This window comes from Symsagittifera roscoffensis, chromosome 1 (assembly GCF_963678635.1).
Source record: "Symsagittifera roscoffensis chromosome 1, txSymRosc1.1, whole genome shotgun sequence".
In the NCBI taxonomy this organism is placed as follows: Eukaryota; Metazoa; Xenacoelomorpha; order Acoela; family Convolutidae; genus Symsagittifera; species Symsagittifera roscoffensis.
Window position 1 is genome coordinate 44,259,980 of NC_087062.1, and position 21,912 is coordinate 44,281,891.

Consider the following 21,912-nt stretch of genomic DNA (forward strand, 5'->3'; position numbering starts at 1 on the left):
GATCTCTAACAAAACCAAGTAAATCAAAAGACAAAATTAAATGTTTTCAATTATTCTCTTTTGTTCTTACCTACTCGTAGCATAACATTATCACAGCCTGTAACTAAAACTCAAACAAATCACGAATTTCGCCGGTGTTAATTACTAACAGCTTTTGAGTAGTTAGATCCATCTATTTGAGGAGCTAAATTCTGGCATTATTTTTCTGATCAAGCGAAAGCAACCTGACGGCTATATTTTCATGTGTGGGACCCAAAATGAAAAACTTGTTCGAAAAAGCCTGTCGAATGTACAAAACTGCGCTGCAACGGTACAGCCAAACGCAAAATTTGTTGTCTTTGTATTTTAATTCGGAAAAACTTCACAATATTTTTCTGGGCATGAATAATCAAACAATTAAGGATTTGTCCATGGTACTCAAAACTGCTCACTTTAAAAGCTAGATGACCACAACTCGCATTTTTACAACCTTTGATGTTCCTCTGTTAACACATCAAGATGAACACAGTAAACTGACACAGGCCGAAAACAAAACTGTTACTTTGAATTTGAGAGGCCATTAAAGTTTATTTTTTATTATTTACTTCCAGAAAACATTTTTGTTTAAGAAAAGATTGGTTTGTTTTGCTTTTTTAACTTTAAAAACTCACACAGAGGCGAAGCTGTGCTTCGCAGACACTAGTGAGAACATGACGAAAAAGCAGCTCTATAAAATGAAAGAAAATCATAATTTGCCACGAATTAGTGAAAAATCGGCAACGTGGCGGATTCGACCCTGGGACAATTATGAGTTTCACGCACCAACCACGGAGGCTTGACTATTCACAACACTAGTCACAAAAAAGCAGAGAACAGATGCTCTGAAATTTCCAATACTACAGGTTGTGATTGTTGCAAAAGTGACACCAAATGAGCACTTTTATAAGCGAGTTAGTACGGAAAGGAAAGAGTGTTTGTACTAGCGAGAACATGACGAAAAAGCAGCTCTATAAAATGAAAGAAAATCATAATTTGCCACGAACTAGTGAAAAATCGGCAACGTGGCGGATTCGACCCTGGGACAATTATGAGTTTCACGCACCAACCACGGAGGCTTGACTATTCACAACACTAGTCACAAAAAAGCAGAGAACAGATGCTCTGAAATTTCCAATACTACAGGTTGTGATTGTTGCAAAAGTGACACCAAATGAGCACTTTTATAAGCGAGTTAGTACGGAAAGGAAAGAGTGTTTGTACTAATACAACATGGTCAAAAACGTTTGATAGAAGCTCAATTTCAAATAAAATTCTTCATGTAATGATTTATTAGATATCACTGTCCTTCCATTTTCCATGTTGCCTCAAGTAACTAATAAGAATTTCTTTGGTAATTTGAGAAAATCATTTAAATAGTTGTGAGAAAAGGATCATTAGGACAAGATGTGGCTCCACATGCAATTTTTTAATACAAATTTTAACTTTAAACCTTGAATCCCTCACTTAATTTGAAAATAAAGGGAATTTTAAGAAGCGAACTCCAAAACAGAAAATTGACATGGTAAATTTGACCGTGCACAAAGCAATGATGCAAAAACCAACACACACGAGACGGCGAATACCTCACAGGTCTTTTGCATTGTAAGTGAATTTAGCCACACTTTCAAAACTCCTAAAAATGGCGTACATATAGTATAAATCAACGGCAGGAAAAACTGATTAGTTCTTTCAGAAAAAAACGTCGACTTTCAAATTTCAAGTACATACTTGTATGCCTCATGGCAGTCGAACTTATGATTGCCAAATTTTGATAAAATTTACCATATTTATAAAAAGACTGTAACAACAGGTAACTGTATTCAGCTGGTATATCTGAAAGTAAAATCCACTTTCGAAGTCCGTTATGTTTTTCCGAACTTCACACTTTTGCTGTTAGGTAGTGAATTTTTCCTTCCTAGTAACAAAAAATGATCTGATCTCAAAGAGAAATCGAAAGTCAAATCGCGATTGATCAAATTTGAGTGTAAAAATAGAAATTTCCTGAAAACTGATTCGCACTAAACAAGTGCCCTTGACTTCATTGAATTACACTCAAGCAGACAGCAGACACTTAAGCGCCCATTTCTGGAGTCTCCCCTCATGACAATAGTGACAAAAGGCAATGGCGAAATATTGATTCCATGGTCAATGGAACTGTTTCTTACCTTAAAAGAACTAAAATGAACATTCTATTCACCCGAAAAATCTTGGGTGAGCCAAAGGTTTCCAGATGAAACACTTGGCACATGTGAACAATTTCCATTTAAATGTACTATGTGAAAAATCTCCCAATAAAATTGAGCGCAAAATGTAACCAATAAAGCCAGCATGCCAAATGCTGATTTCTGAAAAAGACTGCTTTCAACCAAGTGAACAATCTCACACTACATTTATTCAAGTGAGAGTTTTTTTGCTCGATCCAAAATAATTTATTCTTCTCCTTCGGATAAATCTGAAATCACCAACAGACAGATGAAGAAGAATCAATGAGCGCAATTGGATTATTAGGTAAAGTTTTTATTCCGCTGGGAAATCTGAAACCTAAATTCCACTTTCGAAACTAGAAATCAATCCCGTTTTTCGTTACCTTTACACTTTTGCTGTTAGATAATGGAGTTTGCCTTCCTTTTAACTAAAGAAATGAATTGAACTTAAAGAAATCAACCTTCGAACCGCAAAAAAAGAGTAATTTTTAGCCTGTACAATATTTCAAAATTTTCTTAAAAAGAAAAAATCATCGCGACCTGTATCAAGTCTTAACTGAAGAAAACTAAAGCGCTCATTTCTTTACGCGATGATTTTTTCTTTTTAAGAAAATTCTGAAATATTGTTCAGGCTCAAAATTACCTTTTCGCGGTTCGAAGATTGCTTTCTTCAAGATCAATTCATTTCTTTAGTTAAACCTTAACTACGTTAATCGGCTCTTAATCACTGTACAATTATATTTAATTAATTAACGAAATCTGATCAATGTTGGAGACCAAGAATACCAGGTCTTAACTACGTTTATCGACTCTTAATCACTATACAATTATATTTAATTAAATTAATTGAAATCTGATCAATGTTGGAGACCAAGAATACCAGGATGACTACGATTGTCGAATAATTCATCTACTGTCGAATTAGTTGACTGATGAATAAACTAATTTGGGATTGAAACGGTGATCATCGAGTTTGTCGAGTTAACGTTTTGAGGATAATTTCTCATCTCTTCCACTTGATAGATCGATCTTCCAGGGCCCTCACTGCCTCTCTCATCTCCTTCGATCCAGGGGCGAGACGTGATGAGATCGCTTCCAGACTCAACTTGTCTCTGTTTTCAATGTGGGTCATCACTGCTGCCAGTTTGCAGTCCAGAATACCTGCCTGGGTCAGTCTGGCATGCTGGTCTTTGATGCACATCAGATACTTACTCACTATGTCCGAAGGTGCCTGGCTCTCTGCTAGTAGTTGAGCCATGTTGTCGAAGCCTATTGCACAGTACGACCCCTTTCCAAGGCCACCACTCAGTTGCTGAAATTAACCCAAATAAATCATAATAGTACACAATTCGTATTTCAAGAACAAAAAACCACTTAAATTGAAAACCGAAGCTGACAAAAATCTAACGTTAGCACTTGTGAATAAATTAGCTTCAGTCATAGCAGGTTGTGTTTCGGTTTGATTCATGGCTCCATTGAACCTAACCTTCTAGAAAATTAAGAAATTACTTATCGTGAAAAGTAAGAACAGAAATTAGTTTTCAAACAATTGGTCCCCGAAGCATAGAAAAGCCAGAATTTCTCACCATTAGATAAATAAAGCCAGTATTCTCCAGCTGAAAACAGACCTACATTGAATACAAGAGCCCACACTGTGGTCAATATAAGACAACAATGGTCCAAGAGCACAACAAGCCTAAGAGTAGAACAAAATAATATTCGACACAGAGGCGAAGCTGCACTTCGCATACACAAGCAAAAATATAATGATAACGCTACTGGGAAAAAAACGAATGAGAAAAACTTTGGTTCTACAAAATTTCTTAGGTGACGCACACCAATTATGAGTCTACATAATTGCTGACTGACGCAAGCCAATTATAACGGATTAGCAGTACCAGTCAATTTGGAAAAAAAAACGAAATCTACCAACTGACATGCCTCAATTTATAGAGCAGACGCATTTAAACTAGTATACGAAAAATTCATTAAAAACATCCGACCCTGCCCAGGTTCGAACCCTCTTATTTTGTTGCGGGTCTTCTTCCCTATCTCTACGCTACAGATCCATGATAACTTGAAGCTTAAGTGCTACTTGAGGCCCAGCTAAGACCGGAAGTACCGGTTTGATATATTTTTTGAGTTGTTGTTTTGATGCGGGATGCAGTAGTTATTTAAAAACATTTAAGCATTGGGCTTCACCCAAAACCTTGTTTGTTGCTCTATTAAGAAATGAGTGAAAAAAAACGCAATTTTGGAACTTTCCAGAAACATGTCATTTTTTAAAAATGTTTCGGGTTCGAAGTTTAATGCTTAGCAGTTTATACACGGAGGCTTCTTACAACCTGTTGCCTTGATTAAACCTTTGATATCAGATTGAGTTGTTTTCGAGAAGTCAAAAGTTTGACAAAACGGACAAGAAATTAAACGTTGACTTTTATGAAGGCCATAACTTTTTTCGTGCTATAAAAATTGACCGAGAGCGCTTACACAGACGAGCTTCGCTCAACCCTTTCTTTCTTCAATAAACCTAAAATTTCAGGTTTGAGATGGTAGTTTTCAAGACAATTGAAGAAAAACTGCTAAAAACGAGGTTCATAAGTATTTGTGCACAAAAACTGGTTATAAACGTTTATGAAGTGGAGCTTCCCACAACCCGTTCCTCAAACTGAAACCAATATCTCAGATTCGGGAGGGTAGTTTCTGAAAAACGACGAATTTTTGACTGTTTAGTTGAAACTTTTTGTCGTTTTTCAGAAACTACCCTCCCGAATCTGAGATATTGGTTTCAGTTTGAGGAACGGGTTGTGGGAAGCTCCACTTCATAAACGGTTATGTCCAGTTTTTGTGCAGAAATACTTATGAACCTCGACTTTTCCGAGGGTCATAAACTTTTTAACCTGTTCTACCCAATAAACTTACAACAACCTGTTCTACCCAATGAACTCGAAATCGCAGATTTGCGTGGCTAGTTTTCGAGAAAATGTACAAAATTCAAAAACTTGGGTCAAAAATTCCCCCACACACTTTCTCGAAGGCTGTAGAAAATGGGTTAAGGTAGACAAAAAAAAGGATAGGGAAGTAATCAAGCACACAGGGGAGTGGCCGGCCTTCCCATTAAAACCACAATTTTGAAAATCGGTAGTAGTTTTTGAGAACAACGAAAATTTTCATAAGCGTCTCAAAAAGTAAATAATAATACAAAAAAACACATTTTCATCAGACCTGTTTTTATCAAAAAGGAGCTAGAGGCCAGCTTAAGCTTGAAATACCTGTTTGATAATTTATGAAATTTTTGTATTGATGCGGAAGGACAAGGGTAAATTCCCTACAGACCTACAGCATAGAAAAGTAAATCCCAATTTAATGAATTCAAAATCTGTTATTTCATCAATTACTTAAGTGTTCTTCGAAAATGAAGTGATAAAAAGAGGTTGAAAGATGCTTAAAACGTTGCTCATTAGATTTGCGTGGGTAGTTTTCGAGAAAGAGAAGTTAAAAAGTTCTCGGAGCGTGATAACTTTTGGTGAAAAAAATTTAGGCGTAATATTTTATGCAGCGGTGCTTTCCACAACCCACTCTACTCATTGAAACCAAAACCTTAGATTTGAGAAAAATCGAAAAATTTCAAAAAACGGTAAAAAAAAATCGTGAATTCTACTTTTCTGAGGATCATAGCTTTTTGTCTGACAAAATTTGAGCGTAACCGCTATTGCAGGGGAGCTCCCTACAATCCGTCCTTTCGACTGAAACTAAAATACCAGATTTGGGAGGGTAGTTTTCCAGAAAACTTTCAGAAAATGGTCAAAAAATCGAGAAGTTAACTATTTTGAGTGCCATAATTTTTTGTGAAAAAAAAATTTGGGCGTAGCCTCTTATGCAGGAGAGCTTCCAACAACCTTTTCTAACCATTGAACCCAAAATCGCAGATTTGCGTGAGTAGTTTTTGAGAAAATGTATAAAATCTGAAAATTGGGGTAAAAAATTCACCCCACACATCTTTTGAAGGCTGTAGAAAGTGGGGTAAGGCAAAAGCAGAGGATAGGGGAGTATAAAGGCACACAGGGGAGTGACCGGGATTTCCATTCGTACCACTCTTTTCAAAATCGGCTGAGTAGTTTTTGAGAAAAACGAAAATTTTCCCAAGCGTCTCAAAAAAAACCCGATCCCATACGCTTTCAAAGTACCAGTTTTTATCAAACAGGAAATTGTAATATAATAGTATGTGTCTATAATCTTAGCATTGGCTGTATTTAATAGCTGGTTATTGATCAAAATGAACACTTTCTATTGAGCAACGCAACAATATTTGCGACTTAGGTTGGGAAAAAAAGGTGAGTTCAATCTATAACAAGCTATGCTTGTGTAAAAAAAAAATGAACTCAAACAATTCACACATTCCAACGGCGCTATTGGTAACATAATTGGCGCAATTATAAGATTCATCTATTAGAAGAACAAAATTTCGATATTGTTTTTAGACTAATCTGTAACAACCAATGGACCATGCCAAAGCGTGTAGGGGACGCAATATAAAATATTCTACAGAACTAGTATCAATGACAAACACTTGAATAGCGGGGTAAAAAATGGTCTGCTATTTGTAGCTTTGGTTAATTAGTTTTTCTGCTATTGGACTATTTTTGCTCAAAGCATCCCTCCGGCCTTAGCAAATTGAAGATAACAAACGGTAAAACAAAGTCAACTGATTAAAAAGTGATAATGAACTCAATGAGACCGAGCAGTAAGCTGTTCGATCCGTTTCGCAAACCATATTTTTCACAGTAGATAAAAAAAATGACAACCAAACCAAAACTGGCTTATCATTACATAGATTGGGTCTTATGCACTTAACGGCCCAAGATAAAAATTTCGATATCTTGAGCTATAAATTATTCAGTCGAATCTGATTGGCCCCATCAAACTCAAGCAACACAGTCATGCGTTTCAGTCAACATTTCCAGCAGATAAAAACATAAGCCGAAATTTAAAAATGTGGAGCTTAGTCAACTAATAAAACTAATTGCAAGTCAATTGTGAAACTTAGACCAGACAAGAAAAATTTTGTGAAATGGCTTCAACAGAACAAAAAAAATTACGTTTTGGTCATTTCGGCTAACAATCTTAACTGCTTGAAATGTATTTGAAATACCGTACAACGTTGTTGAATTAGCCAATCAGATCCAACCACGTAAATTTTAGTTCAAGATAGAGAGAAACTAATTTTACCCGTTTAGTGCATAAGACCCAATAGATCAATCATTTATCAAAGTTTTTTGCACTCATTGCAAAAAAAAGAACAAACCAGCACTGTACTGCGTAAGCAAACATAGCTATCGGACTGTTGGAAAATACTCAATGAACGCAAAGAAATAAAAAATACCAACTGGTTTTTTGAAAAAATTTCATTTTTTGATTTTCACTAAAGAAAACTTATTTGGCCTAAAGCTCTTTCAATTTCAAGAACAATTTATCATTTCAAATTGCGTGATAAAACGAAGCTAACTTGAAAAAAAAAAACTGAATCAATAGGTACTTTTTTATTCCGCTGGGAAACCTGAAAAGCAAAATCCGCTTTGGAAAGTAGAAATCAATCCCGTTTTTCGTGACGTTTACACTTTTGCTGTTCGATAGTGGTTTGCATTCCTTTTAACAAAAGAAATGAACTGAACTTAAAAACAAATCAAAAGTAGAAACCTCGAAACATGAAGCTTTTTTTAATCTTTTTTAGGCCGACCAATTTGATTTTGTGAGCACCCCCAGAACACTAAAAAAACCTAGTTTGGCCAAACACTTTGCTCCACAGGAAAATTTTGACACAGAAGCGAAGCTGTGCTTCGCTAACACACGGCCAAAAAACAGCTATCAAACGAATTAAGAAAAAGTAGAAATAGGCCTCGAATTAGCAAAAAACGCGGCTACGTGTCGGATTCGAATCTTCGACCTAGCAAACTTGGGTCTCACGCACGCACTACACTCAGCCACGGATGCTTAAAATCCCTAAAAATTAGCCACCAATAACGCCAATTTGCATGTAATAAAATTGCAGAGCACAAAGCCAAACTATGCATAAATTATGCATTAGAAAAAATTGCAAGATAGATTGAGTTGGAATAGTTCAGAAATCGAGCTTTTTATCATTGTACTGCTGTTTGAAACAAATAAATTTTTTCAGTTCATTTGATGAATTAAAAATGCATCAGCTGTGTTAACTTTTTACTAATCAAATGTCAAAGCACATATGATATTAATACTACTACCGCAGCCTACCGACTCAAAAGTGTCATCAAAAAGACTTTTATTTGGGACTTAGGTTGGAAAAAAAGTTCGTACTAATACACTTTGCTTCACAAGTGTAAAAAATAAACAGGTCAAAAAAAGCCTGGCGGTTTTTGGCGCGCGCTCCCCTTCAAAATTAGTATATATTGGCGCCCAAGACGCCTACAATGAATGTCATAAAATCATACAAAAGGGGGGACCCATTGGTTGTTGAGGGGGTCGAAATCCGCCCCTGATTCTAAAATATGCTTTTGAAAAATATTCAGCTCAAAAAATACTCTGCTTTTTGGGGAAAAACATGACGTCTAAAACAATTGATCAATCAACCTACCCCAGTTGCACCTCCTGTGACTCCGCCCATGAATGAGGATGCGGCGGAGGAGAGGAATCCCTTGGTGACCATGAGTTGCTCAATCTTGTCCCACTGTCTTCTACTGGCCAGCACTCTCACAACTGGCCACTGGAACTCCATCTCTGTCAGCTTGAATCTACTCTTGTACACAGAGGAGTCCAGAACCACATCTGAACACATAACTTGACAAATTGCAACCTGATTAATATTTTTGCACACTTGGTTGTTAATGCAGGAGATGGCCAGAAGAACGAATAACAAAAGCTAGTTTTTTCTCACTAGCACCTTCAAAAATGCTTTGCTTTCGAATAAAATCAAATGAGTTACAAAAAAGATATTTACGAACATATAATATTAACATGAAGGTTTCACTATCGATTAGATATCAAAATCAACAATTTAGGAGAAAGAAAAGCGTCACTAACTGGAAACCAAGAATTTTACCTAATTGTAAGATTCAGAGCATAACTAACATGGCTGCTGCCATGTACTACTACATTTTCCAAATGCGAGAAAAGAAGACTCGTGTGAAGTTACAGCAATGGTCATATTTGCACTTACCATTTGAATTACTGCCAGTAGAAGTCTGCACTGAGTGTCTCACATTGGGGTGGTAGAACTCACAGTGGTGAATGGTGGACAACAGCGACTCTCCCGTTACTGGTCTCTGTGGAGGCTGTGCAGCTAAGATCTGGTTCGTTTTCTTCTTCACCATTCCCTCGTTTATCTGTTGCATTTTGATCTGTGACTCGGTTAGCATGATCTGCTCAGATAGCATTTCCAACTCGAATGCAGTTACTCCTCCTATTTTTAGTTTGTTCTCCACGTCTCGAGAACAGATTCGACTCTTTATGGTCTGTAAAGCCCACAGTTTTGTCTCAGGCACAGATTCACTAACACATCAAATTGTTATTAGTAGTTTAACTCAACTGCTGCATGTAAAAATTAAGTAGATGTTTACCATCCACAGCAAACATGATATAATGCTTGGGTAAAATTATCGTGCCATTCAAGTGCCAAATTCAGTTTAAGTTAGAGCTATGTTTACTTGTTGGCCTTTTTGAGCAGGAGGTAAAACATGTCTCGCTGTCTGTCCATGATCTTGTAGATCTTCTCCAGATTCACATAGTCGTTCATCGATTTGAAGTACGATACTGAAAAACAGCCCATGTTTCACAGCGGCCATCTAAGTTTGATTAACTACTGCTGATAAATCATTGACTAAATTCTAGCGATGAAGGATACCTTTTAAACAATTTAAAACGTTTAACGTTGATTTTTTAAATGAATTTTTTTTCTCTGGGTTCAACATGAACTATGACGAACCCAGATGCTGAACTGCATCGGGGTGGTTAATCATGATCTCCTTGAAGATGTCGTCACTCAGAGTCCTGTAGAGGAAGAGAGACACTCTGGTGATGCAGAGTCCATTCAGGGACTGACAAGCACGCTCTAGTAGGGCTCTTTTCTGCCTCTCACTGCGAAACACTTCCAAAACAGCCTCCTCTCCCCGCTTCCCACCCGAAGTGAGTTTGCCGATGACCTGTCAAAAACACAAAATTTCAGATAAATAATAAGAAAAGTGCTACAGACGTATATGAACAAAATATACACGAAAACATTATGCACTCTAGCTGGTTACATTAAATTCTCATAAACTAAAATATCAACTAGTAAAAACAGGGGCGGATTTAGGTTTTTCTCGAAGGGGGGGGGGCGGATTTTCGGACCTTACTTTTTAGGTCGACCAAATTGATTTTTGAGCTCTCCTAGATCACTATAAGCAACCCCCTTTTGACCAAATTTTCTGCGCCGCAGGCAAAATTTCGAAAAAACAGGCCAAAAAGGCGTTTTTTGGTCAAAATTTTTGGAAAATGTTGACCAAAAAATCGCGTTTTTTCGACGCGCGCCCCAACTCAAAATTAGTATATATTGGCGCCAAATTTGCCTTTAAAAGAAATTTAGGGTCCGTCACCAAAAAAGAAAAATGGATATCTCAAAATCAGGGGCGGATCTTGGATTTTCTCGAGTGGGGGGCGGATTTTAAAAAAATTACGAACATTTTGTCGACCGTTTTTTCGGTCGACCAAATTGATTTTTCAAGCTTTCCAAAAGCACTAAAAAGTCTGCCAAAAAAAAAACGTTTTAGACACTTTTTGGAAAAATTTGACCAAAAAAACGCGTTTTTTCGTAGCGCGCTCCCCCCTCAAAATTAGTAAATATTGGCGCCAAAGGCACCTTCAGAAAATTTTTAGGGTTCGTCACCAAAAACATATATTTCAAAATAGTACAAAGGGGTCCCTTTGGGTCGGCAGGGGCCCCTCCCTAAATCGCCCCTGCTCAAAACAGTACAAAGGAACTTTAGGATTTTTACCACTATCGCCAATGTGGACTATTCTTGTTTTTACTAAGAGTAAATGATCGTAGTGAAGATTTTTATATAGGTCCTGATGATATTTTTTTCAGAAAAAGTCTTAAAATTTGTTCGCTCAAATTCAGGTGATTTTTTTAAATTCAGGTGATTTTTTTAACTCAGGTGATTTCTTTTGTTAAAAGAAAGGCAATTTTATCTATCGAACAAGAAAAGTGTTAAAAGCACAAAGAACGTGATCGATTTCTAATTAAGAAAGTGGACTTTAATTTTCTGAGTTGCCAGCGGAATAAAACTTCACCAATTGGTCCAGTTTTGTCATATTGATTTAATGTTATCCAGAAAGTGACCAAAACATGTTTTTGAAATTCAAAGAGCTGTAGGGCGGTTTAATGCTAGCTACCGGGGCGGATATAGGGCTTTCTCAGGGGGTGTGGGGTGCGGGTATTTGAAAATAGTACAAAGAGGGGATCTTTTGGGTCGGCAGGGGGTCGATTAACTGAGGGAGGGGGGGGGGGCGTCCGCTTTCCACCTAAGTCCGCCCCTGCTCAAAATAGTATAAAAGGGGACCCTTTGCATCGGCAGGGGGCCAAATTCCTGAGGGGGGGGGGGAGCATCCGCCTCCCCCCCTCTAAATCCGCTGGTTAGTAAAAATGTATGTTGCAACTTTAGTACCTCGTCAGGCGAAAAGGTGACTTTGGGAAGTGGCGATGCAGCAATGTAACTCCTGACGTACATCTGCAGCAGCCTCTCGCACCTCTCCAACTCCAGTGCCTTCTGGTCGCCTGACTTGGTGGCCACCGCCTTCCGCACAGCCGAAGTGTACTCAGCTGCGAGACTCCTGGGAACTACTAGTCGTACTTGAGGTCTCTTTGAGGGCGTTGAGCTGGCAGACATTGATTGGCTGGTTGTTGGCTGTGTAGGCATGTATTAAGTTAAACTTAGATGTATCTTCAAAAAAGGACGGAGCAATGCCAAGTTTTGAAATTCCACTTTACTGCAAAATCTGAGAGAAAAAAACATCCGAAAAATGCATTTTCAAGGAGTAGCATAACTTTCTTTCCATGAAGCACTGATGTTCAACGAAATCAAAATTCAGACAACCAGCAAATAAACTTGAATATACAAGAGTTTTAATGAAGCTAAAAAAACCAAAAAAAAAAATTAAACAAGAATAGCCAGTTGCTGTTCAAGTAACATAGAAATTCCGACCACAAGAAAAAAAGCCAATCGAAGATTGGAAAAGAGCAATGAACGCAAGTAACTATAAAAAAACACTGACTTTCTTGAAAAATCTCAACTTTCGAATTTCGAAGAAAAATTAGATGCCCTTTAAGTCCTTTGAATTTCTGAAACAATTTATGATTGGCGCTTTTTTGATAACATGAACCCAACTTGAGAAAATTGATCAATAGATAAAGTTTTTATTCCGCTGGGAAGTCTTAAAAATGAATCCCACTGTCGAAACTTAAATTAGTTCGTTTTTTTTTGCGCTATTTCCACGTTCGTATTTGGAGAGTGCTTTTTACGTCACTTTCATCAGATGAACTTCAATTGAACTCAAACATAGCCAATCCAAGATTGGAGAAGAGCAATGAACGCAAGTAAATTTTTAAAAAACACTGACTTTTTTGAAAAATCTCAACTTTCGAATTTCAAAGAAAAAAAATAAATGCCCATTAAGCTCTTTGAATTTCTAAACACAATTTATGATTGGCGCATTTTTTTATAACATGAACCCAACTTGAGAAAACTGGATTAATAGGTAAAGTCCTTATTCCGCTGGGAAATATTTTTAAAAAAATTCCACTTACGAAACTAGAAATCTTTCACGTTTTTTCGCACTATTTCCACGTTCGTATTTGGAGAGCGCTATTTACGTCACTTTCAGCAGATGAATTCAATTGAACTCAAAAAGTGCTTTATAAGTAGGTGAATCAATATTTTAAGACTTTTTCCTGAAAAAAAATCAGCAAGACCTATATAAGAGTCTTCACTAAGTTCATACTATTCATAAATAATGAACATAATAAAAAAAATGAATATCACAATAAACATGGCAAAATTTCAAACTGAAAAAAAAAACAATCCTCTCCTTTTCTCTACCTGCAAAATGTAACTGCCACAAAATTTACTAGCGTATAAAGCACCTCCGGTGCTTACGAATTAGTAAACGTCAAATTTGTTTACATAAAGTATATGGGAACGCAACAATGCAACCATAACAATAGACAAGGGAATTCAAATACTCTTTTGGTTGCAAAATTTGAACGATAAAAATAATTTTAGCTTAATAATAATAAAATAAATGGAAAAACCTCTAAAACTACTGGGTTTCAGGTCTTCGTGTTTTTAGCTCATAAAATTGCCGAAAGCATAAAACTGCACTTTTCATATTGGAAAAAACTTTGGAACAATTTCATTTGCAAAATTTTCAAACTCATAATTGCGATTCATAATCCAGCGTAACTAATTTTAAAATACCTTTTTCTTAATTTAATTGTAAATTGATATCACTCAAACCGCCATTTTCAAAAATTTGACCCAAAATAATAGGATGGGAGGCCAGATCTGCATCCGCTGATAATAACCTGACATCACCCCTTACTAAAGACGACAATTTCAAATTTTGAATTTTTTTTTGAAAACTTACCACTTTTCAAAAACTTCAAAGCGTAAAATCGTCCTATTTAAGAAAACTAAAGGCGTTGAGCAGTCATATTTAGACTCCTGATAAAAACCTAGGAGTACGTAAGAGCATCCCACCATAATGAGTTTTTTTAGATCTTAAGTTTTATGAGAATTTTTGAAAAACCATAAAAAACGGCATATCTCAGGAATTAAGATTATTTGAGCAATTAAACTTGGAGGCGAGATCATCTGCAAACTCTGAGACTACACTGGGAACTCCCCGCAACGAGATTGGGAACTTCAAATTTTGAAAAATATTGAAAGAAAATAACATCATATCTCGAAAACCAAAAGCAGTTGAGCAGTCACCTTTGAGGCAAGATTCGCAAATCCTGAGAAAATCTTGACAGGACCTGAATACATGGTAGCAGTTTCAATCTTTGTGGAAATTTTAGCATCAAAATTTTCAGAAAATGTCTGAAAAAAATTCAAAAAAAACGTCAAATCTCGGAAAGTAAACGGATTTGAGCAGTCATATTTTGAGGCAATATTTGCAACCCCTGAGAGTTTCCTGACAGGGCCCAACCTCAGAACCTCAGTTTTGAGAATTTAATATTTTTAGCAACTTTGTAAATCTAAATTTTATGAAAACTTTCGAAAAAAATTACATGAATCAATGTATCGCGCAACTAAAAAGATCTGGGTATTCACATTTGGAGGCCCAATTCTCAAACCCTGGGGAACCCTGACAGCGTGCAACTTTCAAACTTGGGGAACTAAACACCGAATTTAGAATAGAAAATCGAAAAAACTTCTGAAGCATTGCAATATACGATATTGTTTGAACGTGCAAAAATTCTTTCGTTAAACATGCAAAAATAGTATGTTGTGAGGCTTAAGCATGGCGAGATAAAAAAAGCCAGCAAGTAAATATATAATATATAGGTTCATAATTTCTGAGTTCTATAAAAATGACATGCTAATTAATTAGTCTATTCGACACATTCAATTTAAATACTGCAATTTGTAAAACAACTTGGTACACCAAAAACCCTGATGCGCCATTTTTCTCGTTTTTGCGCCATTCCCACTTCTGTTATCAGAGAGCTCATTTACCTTCCCTGTAACAAATTCATTTGAAGTAAATTGAAAATTAACTTAAGTAAATAAAAAAGCAAGGCCTAAATAAGTGTCTTTACCTCGTTTATTGACACTCAAAAAACTGTTTTGCCGATAAATTTTAGCACTACTGAGTTCAACCATGCCATCATAGTATAGATGGTTACGCATATTAACGAAACTTAGAAACCATTGACTTACAGCAAGTGTTGAGTTCAAAGTGGTTGATGCAACTGGCATGGATCTGGGTAGTGAGTAAGACTCAGATTCAACTCTATTTAAACCACTTTTGACATTTTTCGGCTCTAGATAAGCAGATCCTTTCAGTGTGATCAATTCCGCCCCTGATTCTGTGTCGAACTCGGAGAATACTTCTGATCCAAGGTTGGCAAAATAATTTTTTATTTAGTAAAAAACGATAATCGAAGAAATTTTCAAAACACCAATTTGTGACACTTTCCAATATTTTAATCGAGCTTCAAAACAAAAAAACGGCGGCAAAAAATAAGCAAACATGGGTGAATAAACTTCAATACTTTTTCCTGAAAAAAAAACGTAAACACTTCGTTCACACAGGCGAAGCGGAGCTTCGCACCACTTGCGACACAATACAATCATAAAAAAGCATGCGGCGAAAAAAATGAAAAAAATCTAGGTGAACCAAAATTTTTGTATGTCTCGATGAAATACACCTAGGGCTCAGCTAAGGCTGGAGTAAGTATTTTATAATTTTTGAATTTGTTACACTGATGCGGGACCAAAAGCGAATTTAGAATTTGCCCAAAACCTTACTTGTTTCACAACTTAAGAGTGAAATTTTCCCAAGCTCTTAGCCTTTTTTCTTACAAAAAAAATAAGGAGTAGCCGCTTCTTTCCAGGAAACATTCGCGCAATTGCTTCTTTCAATTAAAATTTCCATCCCAGATTTGGCAGGGCAATTTTTAAGAAAATTCAAAAATTTCTATAAAATAGTCAAAATAGCTAAACGCAGGTCGTGGCCGATAAAGTAGGGAAAAATTTCAAACCCATATTTCTCGATTGAACACTTAACCTGAGAATTGGCAAGTAATTTTTGAGTCAAGTTGAAAAAACTTCCAAAAAACGGTCCAACTTTCATCTAATTAAAGGCCATCATTTTTTTCTAGCAGAAACTTAGCGTAGCAAAATCTAAATTTAAGCTTCCAACAACACTTTGGGTTGATTAAAACTATGATATCGGTTTTGCCAGGATAGTTATCGAGAAAAGACCAAAAAAAAGAAAAAACCAGTCAACAAATCATAGAGCTGACATTTCCGAGAATAATAAATTTTCGTTTTAAATAATTGGGCGTAGCCGCTCATGTAGAACGGTCATTTCGATTGAACCCAAGAAGCTCGATTTGGCCGGGTAGTTCTCGAGAAAATCAAAAAATTTCAAAAAACAGACAAAAAATCGAGACTGACTTTATCGAGCGCCATTATTTGTTTTGTATAACAAATTTGGGCGCAAAAGAGCTTCCCACAACCCATTTTTTGCATTCTTTGGATTGAACCCAAAATCGCAGATATAGAAGAGTATTTTTTTGGTTAAATTCAACAAATTTTGAGAAAAAAAAACGCTCAAAAAATCAAAAATTTGACTAATTCGGGGAGCTTCCCACTACTAATTATCTCATTGAAACCCCAACCTCAGGTTTGGGCGCTTAGTTTTTGAGAAAAATCAGAAGATTTCAAAAACGGTCAAAAAAAATCAAAAACCTGACTACTCCGAGGCCCATAGCTTATGTCCAAAAAAAATTGGGCATAACCGCTCATTGAGGGGAGTTTTCAACACCATTCTATACATTGAAACCTAAATATCATACTTGCTAGGTTAGTTTTTGAGAAAACGAAAAAAATATATCGGAGAAATACTCCCCCCACAGACGTTTCCGAAGGCTGTACACAAAACTGAAAGCAAAAAGGGACCAGGGGAGTATGCAAGCACAGAAAAATGCAGGCAGTCTTTTTATGTAAACCCTTTTTTTGAAATTCAGAAGAAAGTTTTTGGAAAAAATACTTAGTTTTTTCCAAAAAGTATTAAAACTTTCCAAAGGGTCTCAATAAAATGAAAAACCATTACACTTTCATAATACCTGTTTTTATCAAATAGGAATTCTAGGCAAACATGTCAAGCAAGACATTTGAAGTTCAAATTAGCAATTGGACAAAACTTACGAAGCGGAAACAAGGCCGACAATCTTTGAGCAGACACCAGTAGAGCCGAAACTTACTATGTAAAAAAAACTTGAAGAAGTTTCAAGTCCCCCCTGATAAAATATGTCAGCTTCAGGGTTCTTTTTGCACTTTCCGTATTAAACAATTTCAAGGTCAAAATCACTGAAATCAGCATACAGCTGCACTTTCCATATTTTGATTGCTATCATGAATGAAACTCTTTAACTTAGTTCCAGCGTAATTAAATTAAAAACATCAGATTTTTTCTTTGTTTAATTCTTAGTTTAAGGAACAATTTTAAAATATCATGAAAGAACGTCAATTTTAAAAACTTGAAAGATACGAGCAAAAGTAGTAGGATGGAGACCTCAAGTGCAACTGCTGCTAGCAACCTGACTTCACCCCACCAATGCGTCGACAATTTCAAATTTGAATTTTTTTTTGAAATTTAACTTTTGTAAAATCATAAAAACGTCACATTTAGGAGAAAAAAATGCATAGAGCAGTCATATTTCGAGTCCAGATATAAACTTCCTGAAATTACTTTGACAGCACCCCACCTTAAGGTTGGGAACCTTAAACTTGGCTGATCTCGAAAACTAAGATCATTTGAGCAGTCAAACTTGGAGGAAAGAACTGCAACCTCTGAGAGTACTCCTCGATCACCCCATTATAGGTTTTGGAAAAATTAATTTCATGAAGCCTTTTTTAAATTAAGTTTTTGAAACTTAAAAAACAATTATTACACAGAGGCGAAGTTGCACTTCGCATACACAAGCAAACATTTGACTGATAGAGCTACTGGGAAAAACTGAATGAGTAAAACTTTGAGTCTACAAAACTTCTTAAGTGACACACGCCAATTATGACGCATTAGCAGTACCAGTCAATTTGATATAATAAGAAATTTACCAACTAATATGCCTCAATTTATATAGCAGTAATAACATAAAAAAATGTTAAAATAAAATGAATTTTTTTGAATTCAGTTTTTTTGTGAAAATTACCCCCCACGCCATATTAAGTACAAAAAGATAAATTTTGCTCCTTGTAACAAATCAATTATGGCAAATAAGCTTCCTTCAACCAATTTGGAAGTATTTCTATGACCTATTAAATCTCCGCTTACGCGTTATTAGCGCGTAAAATATCGCGCGTTCACTGTCCCAAATTAGCAATTTTTAAACCCGCCAGGCGTTACAAAAAAGGATTACAGGTGAAATATCTTTCCAAGCTTAAGCTCAAGACAACAATACGTTTTGAATGATACAAAAAAATTCCGTCAAAAACGGCCAGTTAAAAAGTCGAAATTTGTCTGAAAAAATAACTACCCCAAGCACAAATATTCAACTACTTTCGTTACAAAAGTCGAAACAATAATAGTTGGTGTTAATATCCTTAGCATTTGCTGTACTTAATAGCTGGTTATTGATCCAAATGAACATTTTCAAAATGAACACATTTGATTGCAGCAATATTTGCGATTTAGGTTGGAAAAAAAGATAGTTCATACTATAGCACAAGCATTGTTGAGTAAAAACGTGAAGTCTAATTAAGTAAACTGATGTAAGCAGTCGCATTTAAAGAAAAGATTTATAAATTCTGAGACAGGTCCGGCAGCATTTTGTGAAAACTTGTGTAAAAAAAAGAAATTCAAATCTCGGAAACCAAAAGCACTTGAGCAGTCGCATTCGGACGCGCAATTTGCAACCGCTGAGAGTAACCTCACAGTACCCAACTACAGGGTTGGGAATTTCAATTTTTGGAAATCGGTTTTCTGAAAAAAAATCACTAACATCGTGATATCTCGAAAATTACAATGATTTGAGCAGCCATTATTGGAGGCAAAACTCGCCACCCCTGAGAGTAACCAGACAACGCCTCACTTTAGATCTTGTACCCTGACAACGCCTCAGTAAAAAATCATTGAAAGTTTTTTAAATGACCTAAAAACGCCACATCTCGGAAGCAAAAAGCATTTGACTACTTGCATTCAGATGCAAAATTTGCAATTCCTGAGAGAAGCCTCACAGCACCCTATTAAAGGGTTGAGAATTTCACTTTTTTAAATCTATTTTTGAAAAATAACCAACACACATAAGAAATGTTTCTTGAAAACTACAAGGATTTGATCAGTCATAATTCTAGGCAAAATTCGAAACCACTGAGAACACTCTGCCAGCACCCAACTATAAGGTTGGGAATTTGAAATTTTGTGCATTTTATTAGAATGAAGTTTTTTGAATTTTTTTTAATCATTAAAACCGTCATATTTGGTAAGCTGAAAGAATTTGGGCATTCATAATTGGAGGCCAAACTCGCCACCCCTGGAAAACTCTGAAAGCATCCCACTATTTGGTTACTAATTTGAAACTTGGTGAAATAAACACTGAATTCAAACACGGAAAATCAAACAAAAAAAACTCTTAACCATTGCAATATGCTAAACAGCTTAACTGAAAAAAAAATGGTTCGTTAAACATGCAAAAACTATTTGGAAAACTTGTTGGAAAAGCTTAAGCATTGCGAGATAGTTAAGCCCGCATTTAAATATATACAGTTTAAAAATCATTGATAGATATCATATCGATAACGGACAAAAAGAATGACAAAGAGTTGGAAAAAAGATAGTTCATACTATAACACAAGCATTGTTGTGTAAAAACGTGAAGTCTAATCAAGTAAACTGATGTAAGCAGTCGCATTCAAAGAAAAGATTTATAAATTCTGAGACAGGTCCGGCAGCATTTTGTGAAAACTTGTGTAAAAAAAAGTAATTCAAATCTCGGAAACCAAAAGCACTTGAGCAGTCGCATTCGGACGCGCAATTTGCAACCGCTGAGAGTAACCTCACAGTACCCAACTACAGGGTTGGGAATTTCAATTTTTGGAAATCTGTTTTCTAAAAAAAAATCACTAACATCGTGATATCTCGAAAATTACAAAGATTTGAGCAGCCATTATTGGATGCAAAACTCGCCACCCCTGAGAGTAACCAGACAACGCCTCACTTTAGATCTTGTACCCTGACAACGCCTCAGTAAAAAATCATTGAACGTTTTTTAAATGACCTAAAAATGCCACATCTCGGAAGCAAAACGCATTTGACTACTTGCATTCAGATGCAAAATTTGCAATTCCTGAGAGAAGCCTCACAGCACCCTATTAAAGGGTTGAGAATTTCAATTTTTTAAACTTTTTTTGAAAAATAACCAAAACAAATAAGAAATGTTTCTTGAAAACTACAAGGATTTGATCAGTCATAATTCTAAGCAAAATTCTAAACCACTGAGAATACTCTGCCAGCACCCAACTATAAGGTTGGGAATTTGAAATTTTGTGCATTTTATTAGAATGAAGTTTTTTGAATTTTTTTTAATCATTAAAACAGTCATATTTGGTAAGCTGAAAGAATTTGGGCATTCATAATTGGAGGCCAAACTCGCCACCCCTGGAAAACTCTGAAAGCATCCCACTATTTGGTTACTAATTTGAAACTTGGTGAAATAAACACTGAATTCAAACACGGAAAATCAAACAAAAAAAACTCTTAACCATTGCAATATGCTAAACAGCTTAACTGAAAAAAAAATGGTTCGTTAAACATGCAAAAACTATTTGGAAAACTTGTTGGAAAAGCTTAAACATTGCGAGATAGTTAAGCCCGCATTTAAATATATACAGTTTAAAAATCATTGATAGATATCATATCGATAATGGACAAAAAGAATGACAAAGAGTTGGAAAAAAAGATAGTTCATACTATAACACAAGCATTGTTGTGTAAAAACGTGAAGTCTATTTAAGTAAACTGATGTAAGCAGTCGCATTCAAAGAAAAGATTTATCAATTCTGAGACAGGTCCGGCAGCATTTTGTGAAAACTTGTGTAAAAAAAAGTAATTCAAATCTCGGAAACCAAAAGCACTTGAGCAGTCGCATTCGGACGCGCAATTTGCAACCGCTGAGAGTAACCTCACAGTACCCAACTACAGGGTTGGGAATTTCAATTTTTGGAAATCTGTTTTCTAAAAAAAAATCACTAACATCGTGATATCTCGAAAATTACAAAGATTTGAGCAGCCATTATTGGATGCAAAACTCGCCACCCCTGAGAGTAACCAGACAACGCCTCACTTTAGATCTTGTAACCTGACAACGCCTCAGTAAAAAATCATTGAACGTTTTTTAAATGACCTAAAAATGCCACATCTCGGAAGCAAAAAGCATTTGACTACTTGTATTCAGATGCAAAATTTGCAATTCCTGAGAGAAGCCTCACAGCACCCTATTAAAGGGTTGAGAATTTCAATTTTTTAAACTTTTTTTGAAAAATAACCAAAACACATAAGAAATGTTTCTTGAAAACTACAAGGATTTGATCAGTCATAATTCTAAGCAAAATTCTAAACCACTGAGAATACTCTGTCAGCACCCAACTATAAGGTTGGGAATTTGAAATTTTGTGCATTTTATTAGAATGAAGTTTTTTGAATTTTTTTAATCATTAAAACCGTCATATTTGGTAAGCTGAAAGAATTTGGGCATTCATAATTGGAGACCAAACTCGCCACCCCTGGAAAACTCTGAAAGCATCCCACTATTTGGTTACTAATTTGAAACTTGGTGAAATAAACACTGAATTCAAACACGGAAAATCAAACAAAAAAAACTCTTAACCATTGCAATATGCTGGAATTCAAACACGGAAAATCAAACAAAAAAAACTCTTAACCATTGCAA

At 35.9% G+C, this 21,912-nt stretch overlaps 1 protein-coding gene across 1 annotated transcript in view; it reads right to left on the reverse strand.

Annotated features, from left to right (window-relative positions):
* Positions 1–2,953: 2,953 nt before the first annotated feature.
* The window catches only part of LOC134844937 (spermatogenesis-defective protein 39 homolog), a 350,820-nt gene continuing 331,861 nt past the window's right edge, over positions 2,954–21,912 (reverse strand). Inside the window, exons 3-10 of the mRNA XM_063861765.1 lie at positions 15,176–15,348; positions 11,900–12,139; positions 10,180–10,396; positions 9,902–10,007; positions 9,415–9,746; positions 8,833–9,023; positions 3,809–3,838; positions 2,954–3,534 (exon numbers count right to left, since the gene is read on the reverse strand). Of these exons, the coding sequence (XP_063717835.1) occupies positions 3,226–3,534; positions 3,809–3,838; positions 8,833–9,023; positions 9,415–9,746; positions 9,902–10,007; positions 10,180–10,396; positions 11,900–12,139; positions 15,176–15,348 (1,598 nt within the window). The 3' untranslated portion in view covers positions 2,954–3,225. The remainder of the gene's footprint in view (positions 3,535–3,808; positions 3,839–8,832; positions 9,024–9,414; positions 9,747–9,901; positions 10,008–10,179; positions 10,397–11,899; positions 12,140–15,175; positions 15,349–21,912) is intronic.